The following is a 15,628-nucleotide window of genomic DNA, read 5'->3' as shown; positions in this document are numbered from 1 at the left end:
AGGCCAATGGCATCCTGGCTTGTGTCAGCAATAGCGTGGCCAGCAGGGACAGGGAAGGGATCTGACCCCTGTCCTCGGCACTGGTGAGGCCGCCCCTCGATTCCTGTGTTCAGTTTTCGGCCCCTCACTCCGAAAAGGACATTGAATGACTCGAGCGTGTCCAGAGAAGGGCAACAAAGCTGGTGCAGGGTCTGGAGCACAGGTCGTACGAGGAGCGGCTGAGGGAACTGGGGGTGTTTAGTCTGGAGAAGAGGAGGCTGAGGGGAGACCTCATCGCCCTCTGCAGCTACCTGAAAGGAGGTTGCAGAGAGCTGGGGATGAGCCTCTTTAACCAAGTAACAAGTGATAGGACAAGAGGGAATGGCCTCAAGTTGCACCAGGGAAGGTTTAGACTGGATATTAGGAAGCATTTCTGTACAGAATGGGTTGTGAGGCATTGGAATGGGCTGCCCAGGGAGGTGGTGGAGTCCCCATCCCTGGAGGTGTTTAAGAGTCGGGTCGACATAGCGCTGAGGGATATGGTGTAGTTGGGAACGGTCAGTGTTAGGTTAATGGTTGGACTGGATTTTCTTCAAGGTCTTTTCCAACCTTGATGAGTTTGTGATGCTGTGTTTCTGTAAACTGTTCTTAAAGAGGCTGAGCCTTTTCAGAAAATAATATAGATTGTTATATATGCAAGGACAAGTTATTCTATTTATACTAGTAATTAAATAGTTACTAAAGACAAACCCTAAAAAAGCATCAAGGTATCCTTTTTCATACGGTGGTGGGTTTTTTCTTTTTTTTTTTTTAACCATACTGAAATTCAGTGAATATTTCATATTTTAAAAAGGCATTATTGAAGGTTTTGTTTCTTCTTTTTATTTTCTTTTTGGCAATATACTGTTACCGCACTACCACTGAACCATACAGTTGGTTCCCCAATCAGGTACAGCAAGAGCTACGTTTACTGAGAAAGACTGTGCTGTGGAGGGTTCTTCATGGCAAGTCTTAGCTGAATTTGAAACAGGAAGCATCCGTATCAAGGCTCGTTTCAAAGGAGGGCAAACTAACAAGACTACATCAGATATAAATTCTCTACACAAAATACCTTCTCTTCACACTGGGAAAGGAAGATTTAAAAATAGCAACAGATCTTCTCAGTTGATGTTACCTATTTGCCATTATTGAAGGTAACTATCTGAAATACAATTTTCATCTTCAGACACTCTTCTTTCTTCTGAGGAGGTCAGGTGAGGAGGGAGGGAGAGGAGGAAAACTTAAAGACAAACAGAAGAATGCTTTATAATGACTCTTTAAAATGACTATATTGAGTGTCATAAGAACCTGAAAGATGGTCTGAGAAATAACCGGGATAGCAAATGTGGAAAATAGAAATGTCTTGACCAGTGAGCAAAGAGGAGCAATGGAAAACTGGGAATACATTAAAGATGCATATTTCTTGCTAGTAATCTTTGTTAAATGCTGTCTACAAGAAGCTATGATGGCAACATTTCAGTGCAAAACTGTGAATTAAAATAAGTAATATAGTAAAGAAATGTCCCTAGTATCATGGTGGTCTCATTCCAGCTGGTTAGGATGTTGCAGGAACTCTTAGGGACAGATTCAGGCTCTCTGTCATCCTCCACCCTAGCCAGCAACCATTATTAAAATGTATTTCATTAAAGATTTTATGTGAGCCACAAAACCAATGGAATGAAAACACAAGACAGTTATTTAGTTCAAACAATCCATCCTTCCTATTCAGTTAGTTGGAACCGATGTGTAGCTCCTTCAGAATTTAAACTGTTAAATGGGACGTTTCCGTATTTCAGTGCACTTGAGTCAAACCACCAGGTTAAACTTGAGTCTGTCCTCCAAACATATACCTGCAAGTCTGCAAGTTTAAAACCAGCATATTCAACCCCCCCCGTCTAAGCATAAAATTTCATCTGTAAAATTGCAGCAGCTGATTTTGAGAATCTGATGAGTTGGCTACTTGTGTCTTAATAGGCAGCCTGTTTATTGCAAACCTATAGCAGGACTTGTTGCTTAGTAGGTATCAGAGTACCTTCCACTCACTTTCTATGGCAATATATATTTTAGAAACAATGTGAAAATACATGCAATGTCATGAAATTAAGAACCTTCTCAAACTATCAGCACTTCTGCAATCCAGTAAAACAAACACCTATGTTAGGAAGAGCTGTCTGTATGCAAGTCTTAGATATCCTCATCCCTAGATAAGAACAGATTTTTATTCCAAGTGGTGAATTGCGCAATAAGTGCAAGGCATGCCTGAATTTTGTATAACTCATTATCAATTCTGAAATGAATTCAAGAGAAGTTACTAGAAACTGAAAGGTGGTTCTTTGGTTAAGCATGTGTACCTGCTGCTTTGTACCCAGGGCCTCACTGTATTTGTGGAAAAGCTGTTCAAGTATGAAATGTCTACAAAAAGACCCACTTCCTATTTAGAAAAGGATCCATTTATAAAGATCCATTGTGGCAAAATATTTCTACAATCAATACAAAAGGCCTTAAATGTCATCAAAACTCAATTTAAGCAAAATTACATACGGAAGAAAAGCACTAGAGGAGCTTGATGCTGTGACCTAGGCAACACACCATTCTGGGAAGTTAAGAACTCAGTTTATTATTAAGATATATCTTATGTCTTAGTAAGTTATTTGGCCAGAGGCTTACAGGGAAAAAAATAAGAAAACCCAACAACAACCCCAAACAAACTTAACATAAACCAAAACCCATACTCTCTCCCCTTCCTCTTTGGAAATAAATTTGTTAAAATAATTAACTGAAGTCAGCCACAGCATTTGAAAACAAGCATTAAACAATCTCCATTACTGGAAGTAGAAGTGACAATCGTACATTACCTCTGCCTGAAAACACTTAAGGCCTTTGATTAAATTGAGTTGACAAGATGAGTCCACTGGGATGGTGGGTAAAGAGCAAAATACTATCAGACTTCACTGTAAATGAGGACAAGATTTAAACTATGTAAATGAGGCCTCCTGTTTCAGTATGAGTAAAGTCCACACTTGTCAATGTGCACGTCTGCTAACTTCAGGAAGATGTTAGAAATACCAGTCTTCAACAACATTAAATTTCAGTGCATGTAAGAGGATAATATTTAAGTGTTATTATGAGTTACAGATGATGGTCAAAGCCTCTAAAGAAATACTTTGAGGAGCAGCAAATAATTATATTTTACTTTCATTTAACAACAAGTGGTTTACAGCTTTTTTGCTGCCAGATTAACTGAGAATAAATATTTTTGAATTAGCTTTCTTTAAAGCTACTACAGTTTAATGAGACAAATAACCCAATAAATAAAAGTAGAGTTAACCATTTCAGCAGATTAGATGACGACTCCAGTGGATATACCTGTCCTTAACTATTCTTTTTATGAAGACAGAAGGTCTTCAAGGTCTTCAAGAAGGCAGCTGAACTGTGTCTTAGTATGCAAAGTCATGGGAAGTAGACATTCTTTCCTGAAGAGGCAAAGTGCACGGTAATGTAAGGCCAGCAGATGTTCGAGAAGTGGTTTCTCCAAACCCAAGCTATGCTTCCCTGTGAGCTGCTCCTAGGCACAGCTGTAAAGGGACACAAGGCCATGGCTGTTGTGAGCTCAAGACGGAAGATAGCCATTCTCTCACGTTGAATAGGCGCAGCACAGCACCTTCATCACTCTGCAGACATTTTCATCTCCTCAGGACTCTCTCTAGATGACCTGGGGGGTAGGGAGGAGAAAAAAAAACAACAGACAGACTCAGATCTGCTGAGATTCCTACAAATTGAACAGGAGACAAACGCACAGGCAGATTTTGTGCGTACTGTGGGAAGCTCTATCTATGGCATAGACAGAAAGTCAGAGTCTCCAACAGGTCCAATTAGTGGTTTTTCTCCTAAGTTACCCATATGAAAAATGACAACATTATTCATGTGAATGGAGCTAAGGATTATTTCTGACAAGCACAATCCTCTTTAAGATGTATGTATAATGAGCTAACCTATGTAACTGAACAAGACAGTAGAGACATTAAAATGGCTACTGTCATTAATAACTTCACCATGAGATTCCCAGCTCTAATTAAGTATTCAATTAGGAGTTTATTCATCCTATTCCTTAACTGTACAGTTTAAAGACACATTTCTATATTCCTTCTTTGGTAACTTCAATAAAGAGATTAATCAAGACCATATTCTAAAGGAATAATGACATACAATGTTATCTCATGTTTTAAATTCAAGTATGTTTACATTTTGCATTATTGCACAGTAACACACAGAAATGGCAATATTTGCAGGCAGGCCCCTTATCAAGGTCAATGAACACTGACTATTAGACATCCATGAATAATAGTTTTACACAGAAAAAAAAAGGATGTTTAAACACCACCTAGCATAAGAGCAGCATATAAATTACACGATACAAAGGTATCCTCAAGCGAAGTTTCTGGAATAGCCTTCTGTAAGAACCTGAGACACATTAAATGAACGTTTCAAGTTCACAAGTTGCAGTGAGTATTTTACTTTGCCATCATTTTTATTTCTAGAATATAGGATAGCCGAATCCTCTCTAAACACTTCAGTACGCAGGGAGGTATGTATGCACACTCATATATAAAACGCATTCACCCGTTCTCTATACCTATGCATACATAGACTGATCCATGTCAAAACAGAATGCACAGATGTGAGACATTTATAACTTACCGGTAGATCTGCAATGGCCACGCTGCTTGCGATGGAGTGGGCACTGAATTTGTTGGACTCACCAACATGGCACTATATATGTTGGAAGCAACCACAAGTATACAAAGTAGAATTGGTCCTATGATGGCTCCTTCTAGTCCCAGGTAATACGCTCCACCAGCTACCGCAAGACCTGTCAGGTAAGGATGACCACCTCTGGAGTTATGGCACAAGCAGAATAAAATTAAATTAATTACAACCAGCAATACCATCAATTATGAAATGTGAATTAACCATGAAGTTTTATTAAGCTTAGAAAATGACATAGCTAGCTATAGATGCCCGTATTAGCACTACGAGCTGCTGTTTGGCTGCACAAATATTCCTAGCTGTATCCTGCGCTATATTTGCACAACAGATCAAACAATGTATTGTAGCATATAATGCTGGTTATAGTGGTAACAACGGAGGAGCTACTTTATAGACATCTGCTGAAGAATGCCTGAAGGAGTCAAGGGGAAAAACATTTCCATTTTAAAAATGGAAAGATGACTGATTACAAGGATTGTTCAGGCTTTAGGGTCAAGAAGTTAAATTTTAAGACAACTAGTAACATGTAGTATGAGCGCCCCTGAGCACAGACGTTAATTTACACGATGATAGCTACTTGCACTGCACCTTTCAAAGAATAGTTCGCATATATTCCTTAAACAAATAGTCATGTCTTCTCATTTGTTATAAAACAACTGCTCAGACTGAGTGTTTGTTATCATTGCCTTTTAATGTTTTCAGATGAAAAACAAAACCAGATTCTTATGAACATATTAGTATCTACTGGAAAGTCGGGGCCAATGGAGCTTTTGATAAGAGCCGTTCTGGCAGCGAGTAAGCCACGCTGGTTTTCTTTTCCGTGTTTCAGTTCGGGTGCGCAACAAGAATCCTGTCAACAGCATTTACACAAAACCTACTCATCGTGCTTAATCTTTATAGCTGAAATAACGATGGCAATATGTAACTATATGAGAAAAGCTACAGTTGAAACTTAGCACCCAATTTTCAGGAAGCTGCTCCAAATTCTGCAGGTAATGGAATAAAAATTAGTCCGTTTAGAGCTCCGGCATTTTCTGCCAGATTTCTACTATGACCTTGACTTCTGCTCAACGTTGGTAGTCATTGCCTTCATCCCAACTGCGTGTGGAATGAGACCATGAAACATCACCTAGTACATCATAGACACCTCAACCATGTCTTACCTAGACCAAATTTAACCCACTGGTAGGGCCAGATTGTTTTTCTCAGGGCACAGACTTGATCTTGAAGTGTTATGTTTCTCCAGCGGTAGGTACATGATTCATTTCTAAACCTTTAAAACTTGAAATGATTTTTTTTCCCAGCATTTGTAGCAGTTCAAACGTTCTTCTGGCTAGTTTGCTAAACTAAAACAACAGCTCACCTGATGAAATAGGACTACAGTATACATTTAATGCATTTGGAAAACCCTGCATAACCTTGTTATAGCTATTTCAAACAGGTTTAATCTCATCTGCAAAAGAGCAAATGCTTACTGCTCTGTTTAATGGGAATACAATTTTGCACCACTGTCAGAGAATCTATTCCTGACGCATATATATTCAGGACAGTAAGCAGAGCCTGCATCCCCTACAGTCAAAAAATGTATTCTAAGAAGTAGAAGAATTACTGTCCGATTAAATAGCTACTAGCCTTAAATTTATCCTTGATTTATTGCTGGAAATAAATGGTAATTTGATTATACTTGGCCTGTTAGCTTTAATTCATACAAAATAACTAGTGCCACAGTCTATGAAAATTATTATTAATATTGTGCATATTATCATTAGGTCCCCTCTGTTCAGTCTAATTATATTTGGTGTACAAAAATAGTAATTTCTAACGTAATGTCCTTATTCTACATTAACTCTATTACAATAAAAATCAGCACAAATGAGGGACTTGTACCAGCATGTAACTAATTCTGGAGCACAAAGTCCTCAATTCCAACAGTTTACTGGGATTGTTTCTGATGATCAAGACTGAAGCAGTAACTAGCGGAGCACAACTTTATATTGTACATAGCTGTGAGTATGTCTCGCACATGTGAAACCGGATGGTTCAGATCTTTGCCAGCTCCGTTAAACAGTGCTGCTTTATCTTCTAGTCTGAACTGCATGAAGGGATTCACTAGATATTTCAGCAGCAGAAAATGTCAGCGCACATTTCCGTTACACTCCAGAAACAACTGCAAATGTTGACTTTGTCTCCACAGTTTGGAATTTGCTTCTCTGTGTGCAAAGCTGAAACCAGGAGAGATTTCAAGTCAATAGGGGCTGCCACACACCTCGCTAGATTTTTCAAGAAATCGGTGCCTAACTCCCCCAATGGGAAAAGAGCACTGGCTACTGTCTCAGTAGAAGCCTACCTCCAGTTTTTGCAATTTCATCTGTCTGATGAAAGATCAATCCATCATCAACAGATTTTTACACTGGGGTATGGTGACGTAACACAATGCCTGGCTTCAAAAAAAAAAAAAAAAAAAAAAAATCCTCAAAACTCTCACAATCCATTCAGAAAAATTAAAGTGTTTTTTTCAGGTCCCTAGCTAGCCCACGGGTTTCTTGTTTGTTCTGCAGCATCATCTGACATTAGGTGGTGTAAAGAAAAATGCTAGACATTCGAGCTCAAGACCTCTAAAGTGACAACATTCGCAGAAAAAAGGCCTGGGGTAGTAAAGGCACTTAGGCTTGTAAGAGTTCTTACTACGAGGTGGTATCACTACACCTATTCCTACGCTTGAAGATACTGTTCTGCATACTTCAGAAAAGTAAGTTTAATTAAAGGCATCAGTGATCGTGAAGTATTTTTACAACGCTAACGTTAAAAAGTCTTTCATGTACTTACCCTGATATATCTGAATAAATTGCTGTATCTACAAAATAGGTGGGCAAGAGGTGAAAAACCAAGAGCAAAATGGCTTTGCATCCCTCTCCTTGCACAAGCCACAAATCTAGGACTGCAGGGATGGCTGCCCAGTATGTCCCCAGAAATGGCACGGCTCCAAGGATTGCTGCTAATGCTGGAGCACACAGAAGCAGAGGTGAGAAAAAGACCAGAGAAACCTATTTCACAGATATATTTACAGTTAAATTCTGACACTTTTGCCACGCTGGTAGTCCCTCTTTTATCAACTGTTGTAAATAAGACACGGAAGAAGTGCCACGCAAGGCTCTTGGTGTTTTATAGCTCTTGTTCAGGAAAAAAAAAAGAAAATAACACGTTTTCCCATACAGAAGAGCTTCAACAACTGTCAGTCATAAAGAGTTACTTCCAAGAGAGGCACCAGTTCAGAAAAATTTAAAGTCATATCAACCATGCACATTTCAAACTTTCACGTAACTACAAATTAGCACTGTGTGCAAGAAAGCATACAAGCAGAAGTCTCACTGTAACTTCCTAGATCTCCTGCAGTCAGCCATAAAGTAATGTAGGTAGCACTGTGAGAAACCAGGCCAATATAAAATCCATGACTTACATATTTCTGTGTGCACGCATGTACACACAGGCATATACCCTTCCGATTGTACAAACACCCCTTGCAATCTAAAGTCATGCAGTACTGCTGTCGTGCTAATTTAACGCAACAGGAATGAACACAATACAAAAAATACTTTTTTTTTTTTTCCTTCCTCTTTTTTGGTCTCATTAACCAGAAAGCAAAAACTTTTAAGATTTTGCATGTAGCTGAAAGAAAAAGAACAATTACCTTTTACTTGTCTAATGACAACCAACGCCTTTAAGGTAGTTGCACATGACAATACAGTCATTTCCTACTATATTGGGTTTTGTTGCTTTATAGCTTCCCCCTTTGTTTCCTCATACATGAAGGTACAACATTTTTTTTAATTAGGGTTGTTTGTTTGTTGTTTTTTTAGGGGAAGAGAGGCAAAAGAGGAACAGGGTAGAAGATTTTTCAGTGAAAACTCTTCAGCCATTTCCACAGCTAAGGTTAAAGAATAACAGAAAAACAGTGGCAGGTAAGAGTCAGGCAACAGTCCTGAGAATGAGCAGCACACCTCTATCATGCATTTTCTTGATACCACATTTCCCTGCATTTAGGCATCTTGAGAAATCAGCACCTGTTAACTATGGAAGAAACAAAAGCCAAGGCAGGCAGAATGGAGTTAAAACCTGGAGAGACCTGGACTGAATAGAAGGGAGAAAGAATTCCATCCAGCAAAAGAAACAGTCAGGAGAAGTAAAATAGCTGGCAGGGGATGCACTGTGAAAAAAGAAGTTGAATCTCAGAGGCATGACAGCAGTCAGGGACTTCTCTCCACCCCCTACCCATGGCCACTCTCTAAAAATAACCTCAACACTAACCTTATCAGCAATATTTAATGCTACTGATCTTGTACAATAAATAATTATGCAGTATTGCCCATAAATAGATTAGAATTGTTCACATTCTTACCAGACGGTATGAAGACTATGTTAATCCCAAATATAGTATGAGTCAGCCAAGTGTAGAGTCCATAGAACCCGGCCATTTTGAGGGAAGCGTCAAATACACCTCTAAAACAATCAAAGAAACTCTGTTAACAAATTTTAGTTGCAATAGGATTCTGGAAACTATAAAGATATACACAAGCTACCCTGAAAACCTGCAAAGACCCAATACAGCCACAAAGAACACAACTCAAAACGTAACACTGAACCTTTTATGCATTTGTTCCCTACAAAAAGAAAAGCAGCTATCACATCTGTCATTGAAGGCATTAGACACAAAACCCCCAGACTGTTCTTTGCTGTACAATGGGTTCCAGGTATACACTCCCTGCAAGAAACTGCTCAAGCATCCGACCACATACTCTATCAAAAATAACCTTTTATCTATGGGAAGCAGTACCATTCCATGTACAAACTACTTTTTCTTTGCCCCTTTCCACTTCTACCTGTTCATTCAGTTTCTTCATCTGCTTACCTTTCCGTACCTGCTCATTCCCATCAGACTAAAACCACTGATCTGTGAAGTGAAAACGGCTGCTTAAACTCTTACTTTGCTACATACTTACATGTCTTTCTGGATGAAAAGAACTGAGCTCCTCACATTCATTGCTGGATTTTAGCCTCAATATCTTTATATTCGTAGCTCTTAAGTTGCTTCCTAGGTTATATTACTAAAAACCAAATAGAGAGTCTGGCAATCTAATTCAGTCCTGTTGAATCTACATCCAACATGCTGGTCACAAAGAAAGTTCTCTCTTAAGCGTGACCACAGCTTCACTAGACAGCAAACAGGCACCTAAGTGCTCCATCATTTTTACAGCACTAGCGCACTTACACACGTGGAGTATCCTACAGATGAACTGAAAACCTGTGCCTTAGGACTACAGTCACAAAAATTGTACTTTGAAACTGGTGTATCTCACCATTGGATTATGCCAGTTTTTTACCCTTATTTAAGAAAGACGTTAAGTTTCCTGAAACCACTATTTTAGCTTGGATCGAGAGTAACCAAACTATCCCTGAGTTCCCCTCCTCAGAATAGTCCTACCAGCTACCTCATAGCAGAAGTGGTGGCACACACACCCTCTTAGCAAAGATAAATGCAAACTTTGCTGATGTTAACTTCCTATTTTACATTTTATGCTTTTAGTTACGCTGCTTCTGTCTTTGCAGTTGTGGGAACTGCGGCAGGTGGGAACGGAGGACAGGGAGACATGCAACTGAAATCATGGAGCCAGATGGTTACTGGAAAGGTTTTCACTGCACTTTGAAGGGGAACATAGTCTGCACAGAAAACGGCCCTTTCTGAAACTAAAGCCTCTACAAGCACAGTTTCTTTCCTCTGTTGAGTCAATAAAGCCTTCCAGAAAATAAATCTTTGCTGCTATTCAGCTACTAGGTAGAATCTTCCCTTCTGAAATACCAGCAAGAATTCCAACACTCCCAGTTTTTGCTGCTTTGGGCACCATCCTCATTATGATTTCCATGGGCAGTTTCCATGTATTTGCCTTCCTTTCCCACCTAAAGGCATGCATAGATTCCCAAATGACTGCTGAATCAAAATGACCTTTTATTTAAAATTCACTGGAATTTTATTTTAAACTCACTGGAAGTTAAGAGTTCATAACAAACCTCACACATCAACACTGTTGATCAAAATGTGAGATTCTCTTAACAGACTAACTAGGAACTGTTGTCAGCCATTCTCCCCCTAAAAAGAGAGAAAGGGAAAATATACAAAAAAGCAAGCTTTAAAGAATGACCTGAAATAACAACTCCAATCTTTGGCAGACAAATATTATGTGGTGCATGAAGAAGGGGAAGGAATATTTACAAATATATGGTGGCCTCAGTAAAAAGAGCGTGGATACTTTGCAGTTTAGATGAACTTCTGTAACATTAATTATTAACATTAAAATGGTTGGATTTTAAGAATTCAGAACATGAACAATTACAACAGGGTCTTTGGCAATGGAAGCCTCCAGGCAGCTAGAGAGATGAAGTGTCATCTGTACTGCAGTGATCACAAGGGTGCAACAAAAAACCCCATCACTTCTCCCGGTTGCACTAAAGGTACATTTGCTCCCACTAAACTCGTACTTTCTTCTCAGCCTTGTTACTCTCTTAAATCTGAGACCTGAAATCTACTATATGCACTATTTGCACTATGAAGAAGGAATCTCACAATTTCTGAAACTCTTCACTGGTGACACAAAGTTTTCAGCTCTTTCTAATGAAATTTGCCAGCTCCTTCCAACCCCAACACAGCCAGAACAACTTGTCAGAAGGAAGCATTAAATCTAAATATTTCATAGTACCTATGCAAACCCAGATTTCCACATGCTATAATTAAATCTCCAGGTAAATCTTGTTCCTATCAATCAAGCAGGAACTATAACACAAATAAATCTCAGGTGTTAAATATATTTTAAAACGGTTCTTAAGATATCACCTCATCTTTCCCATAAAGATGTTTTCTGTACCATAGTAAAATTAACAAGATCTTAACAACTTCTGTAAGTATGTCCGAAAACTACATTTCAGTAGACGGGAAGCGAGGCAGGCCTCTGGCTTGAGGCAGGTATCTGAAGTATCAACTTCACTTGAAATCAAAATATCCATCCACAACTACAGAAGACACTTGAAATAAGCAGTCATTTTAGATTTTCCCACAGAGACTACAAAAGAAGGGAAGACAATCTTATTACAGTAACCAAAAGAAAGACAACAACCCAGGAAAATTATTCCAACAGGCAGAGTTTATTGCTGTGAATTTAACTATGTTAGCCTGTAACTGCAGAACTGTTTCGCATTCGTAAGCACCCAAAACTCCCATTCCAACTCACACAGTTTTCACATTTCAGACAAGCATAATTTTTATACTCAGATTAATTTTATTCACATTTAAACTCAAGTTCCGCCATGTCTTTTGCTGATGTAGTCATGCAGCTTATAAGAACATTTTACACTGTTAAATCCATCACTCATTATAAATGCACTAGCAGAATTACAGAAAAGTTATCATGGATCAACAGGCATGTCCTGGTCTGATGCCATTCTGCAAGTTGATACATTAATATATTTCACAGAATCACAGAATTGTCTAGCTTGGAAAAGACCTTGCAGATCATCCAGTCCAACCATCAACCTCACACTGACAGTTCCCAACTACACCATATCCCTCAGTGCTATGACGACCCGACTCTTACACACCTCCAGGGATGGGGATAACATACACCTCTAAGAGACTGTAGAACAGTACAGCACCTCTCCTTGCATTTAGCACGCACAACTGATAAGCTGAAAGGAGAAGGCATCACACCGTGCTGAGAAGCTGTGAGGTGCCGGCGGTCAAGCAGGAAGCACGATGAGGCTGTACCTCATTTCATTCTCCTCTCCTTCTCCTTCCTTTGTGTCTGCCTCAGCTAGTCAGAAAGAAGCACAGGGGACCCTACTTTGTGGCGAGTGTTGGCCCTGAAGAACTCTGAAGTCTCTGGACTCATGTTTGTTACTTCTGCCAGAAAAACTAAGAATCATATCTTAAAACTCTCTAGCAGTTCATATCCATTCGACTTCACTGTTAAGGCAGCTAAAATAATGCCAAAACCACTAACCACAATCTTCGCCAACAGTATGCTTCAGCTATTGTGCATCTGTGATAACAGATCTTAAAGGTGATGTGGTATGACAGTGCAAATGCTGAAGGAATTTATTACCATCTCTATAATGCAGACCTTCCTGGTGAAATTATGACAGTAAATTAATTTCATCTCTTAATACGTTACTGGCATAGATACAGCTTCCTTTCCTATACAAGAGTAATTGTATGTTTCAGAAATCAGAAAATCCGATCGCTGCTCATGTCTCACTTCGGCACTGTATCTGGATGAACCACTTTACCTGCAAGAGCTGTCATCTGCAATGTGTAATTTATGAGCACTTCATGGCAATACGGGGTAAGGCATACTTAGACATACATATTCCATTTTACTGAGCTTTGAAAAGCATGTAAAATTAACAAAAAAAAAAAAAAAAAAAAAGTCAGAGGCCATGGGTCATACTTCACATTATTCGGATTAAAAATGAAGAAACTTCTGTCAAATTGTCAAATGTTTCTGCATAGCTGACCTAAATATTTTTTTGCTAAAGTTCCTTCTACTTCACTGAAAAGTCAGGGAATTTGCTTGTAGACTTCACAAGGGAAAGTGCCACCTTTTCGTTTTATGGGTTTTGTAGGGTTTGGTGGATTTTTTTTCCTCTTTTACTGATTTGCCATTAAAAGTCTATAGCTTCCCCTTTGCTTCTGCTGAAGTTTACGTCAAATGTATGTCCACCTGAATTCAGGTTGGCTTTGCAGAGCCTGCAGGTAAGGTCCGTTCGCCATTAGTGACATGGTGAAAGTTCAAAAATTTCAACCTAACGCTGCAACAAAATCAGTTGAAAGGAAAGAGACTGAAAAGTGAAGACTCCTGAGATGCGGAACATACCTCAAGCTTCAATTCAGAGCCTTCATTTTTTGACCTCAGAGTTAATTTGAGATCTCTCTCTTCCCAGAGCACTGGAGAAAAGAGCATATGGGCTGAAATGATGAGAACTAGAGTTTCCAGAAAGATTAGAGTAAGCATATAATAAGTTCAGAAGAGAGATTTTCTGGTTACTGTGCTAAATTTGTAGAGAAGCCATACTGACCCTGGCTGCTGAATAGGCGTAAGAATAAAAACCAGACATATTTGTCTTTGGAAACGTTTGCAAGAATTAGCATTTCCCTAAATACCTTACAAAACACTTTACAAGCCATACGGTGGTTTCCAATCCAATTAAAATGCAAGTTTGATAACAGGAACACCCTAAGCCAGAAATACTATTTGAAAAAGACAGTTTCGCTCTTTCGTCATCTTCTTTCCGCCACTGCTGTTTGGTATTTTCCCGTACTCTCTTAAGTAGACATTACAAGGATTGTACTGTATCTTTGTTGCAAAATCTTCCCGTATACAGAGCTGACATTCAAAATGATGATTTAAGAAACTCCAGCTACTCAATTTCTTTTGAGAACACCACTTTTGCATCTTTAAAGTAGAGGCTTCAAGGTATAAAAGCAAATGCAATGCATTCCAAACTTAACAGCACAGTTTCACAATTCATTTCAAATCAGGTTAACTCAGAACTGCCACAAGAGCAGAGCCCCTTCCATTCACCTGTTCTCAAGTATTCATTTCTGCCCCAGACCACCTTTCCTCCATCTACGTGCCAACAGAGTCTCTTGTACGACCGTTTTTGCAATGAATTGAGCTAACGATTTTTTTGCGGGGTTAGTTTTAACTAACTAGCTCAACGCTCTATTCCTTATCCAACTCACAGAGCAGTGGCATAAATCTCTGCGTTCCCATCAGGAAAGAAGCCAACACCTTCGCAGCTGGAGGGCAGGAAAACTTCTTTGCACAATAGTGCTGTCTTATCCCAGCTGAAACTAACAGCCGCTGTCACCATAACTACAAGTAACTCATTTTCTCCCTTCAGACATCACCAAGATCCGTTGCAAAAGACGAACTACCACTGACAATCAAAGGACAGCTATTGTCTTAAAAACGAGTGAAGGATTCTTCTACAGTAATCCCCAAATTTCAAGTGATCAGTGGGAGAACACTGAAGAATGAAATGATTCAAAGCAGTCCTTTGGAAAAAAAAAAACAACCTCCTAAGCTGTTCTTTGACTCTCTTTAAGGGATCTGTTCTTTTAGGAATATAAAGACCCTCATTATTTTTCAGTTTCAAATTACACATGAAAATAAGCGAAGAGCACTAAAATATATTCCAGCTATGAATAAAGCAGAAACAGCAGTGTTTCTTGACAGAGTAGGATCATCTCAGGAACAATATGAATATGCAAATGCTTTTCAGAGACAACTCTATGACAAGATTTCACCAGTTTTGCTGTTGAAATTAATTTCTCCTTAGGAATGATCCAACTGAACAAAGACAGCTAACAGCCTCGACATATGGAGGCTAGTAATGATGCTAATCAGATAAAGTGATATAGTCTTGAACAAAGCATAGGTCCTTGAGATGGTGTAACTGATGCAAATGTTGCACCTCTCAAAGCTGGACAGGGCTCCAGTGACTGTATCAAAACTTCAGACTTTTAAACAGTGGCAACTAGGCCAAGGGACACAGCAGCAAACAGACTTCCTTCTCTAACAGAGAAACATCTACATTCTCTGAAAAAGAACAATTAACATGGAACCCAACTTCTAAGAAATTCTACATCTGAATATTTCTTTGCAACATTTTCCTAGTTGTCATATTCATAATTATTTTTAACGACTATTTGGGCCTGGTTTAGTCACATATACCACATAAACTCACAGTTTGTCTTCTGAGAAGCACATTTGAAAGCATTAGCTATTTCTGAATG

General features: G+C 39.0%; 1 protein-coding gene across 5 annotated transcripts in view; it reads right to left on the bottom strand.

Annotated features, from left to right (window-relative positions):
• Positions 1 to 386: 386 nt before the first annotated feature.
• TMEM245 (transmembrane protein 245) overlaps positions 387 to 15,628 on the bottom strand; it is a 122,468-nt gene continuing 107,226 nt past the window's right edge. For 4 of the 5 annotated variants that reach the window (XM_074899420.1, XM_074899422.1, XM_074899421.1 and 1 more), the window contains 4 exons: positions 9,182 to 9,282; positions 7,612 to 7,786; positions 4,717 to 4,911; positions 387 to 3,730 (listed from right to left, as the gene is read on the bottom strand). In XM_074899420.1, the coding sequence (XP_074755521.1) occupies positions 3,685 to 3,730; positions 4,717 to 4,911; positions 7,612 to 7,786; positions 9,182 to 9,282 (517 nt within the window). In that variant the 3' untranslated portion in view covers positions 387 to 3,684. The remainder of the gene's footprint in view (positions 3,731 to 4,716; positions 4,912 to 7,611; positions 7,787 to 9,181; positions 9,283 to 15,628) is intronic. The other variant, XM_074899424.1, reaches the window with a different exon arrangement.

The sequence above is a fragment of the Athene noctua genome, chromosome 2 (genome assembly GCF_965140245.1).
Source record: "Athene noctua chromosome 2, bAthNoc1.hap1.1, whole genome shotgun sequence".
NCBI classification, from domain to species: Eukaryota; Metazoa; Chordata; class Aves; order Strigiformes; family Strigidae; genus Athene; species Athene noctua.
Note: the sequence above shows the minus strand (reverse complement) of the source record. Positions and strands in the feature narration are given on the sequence as shown.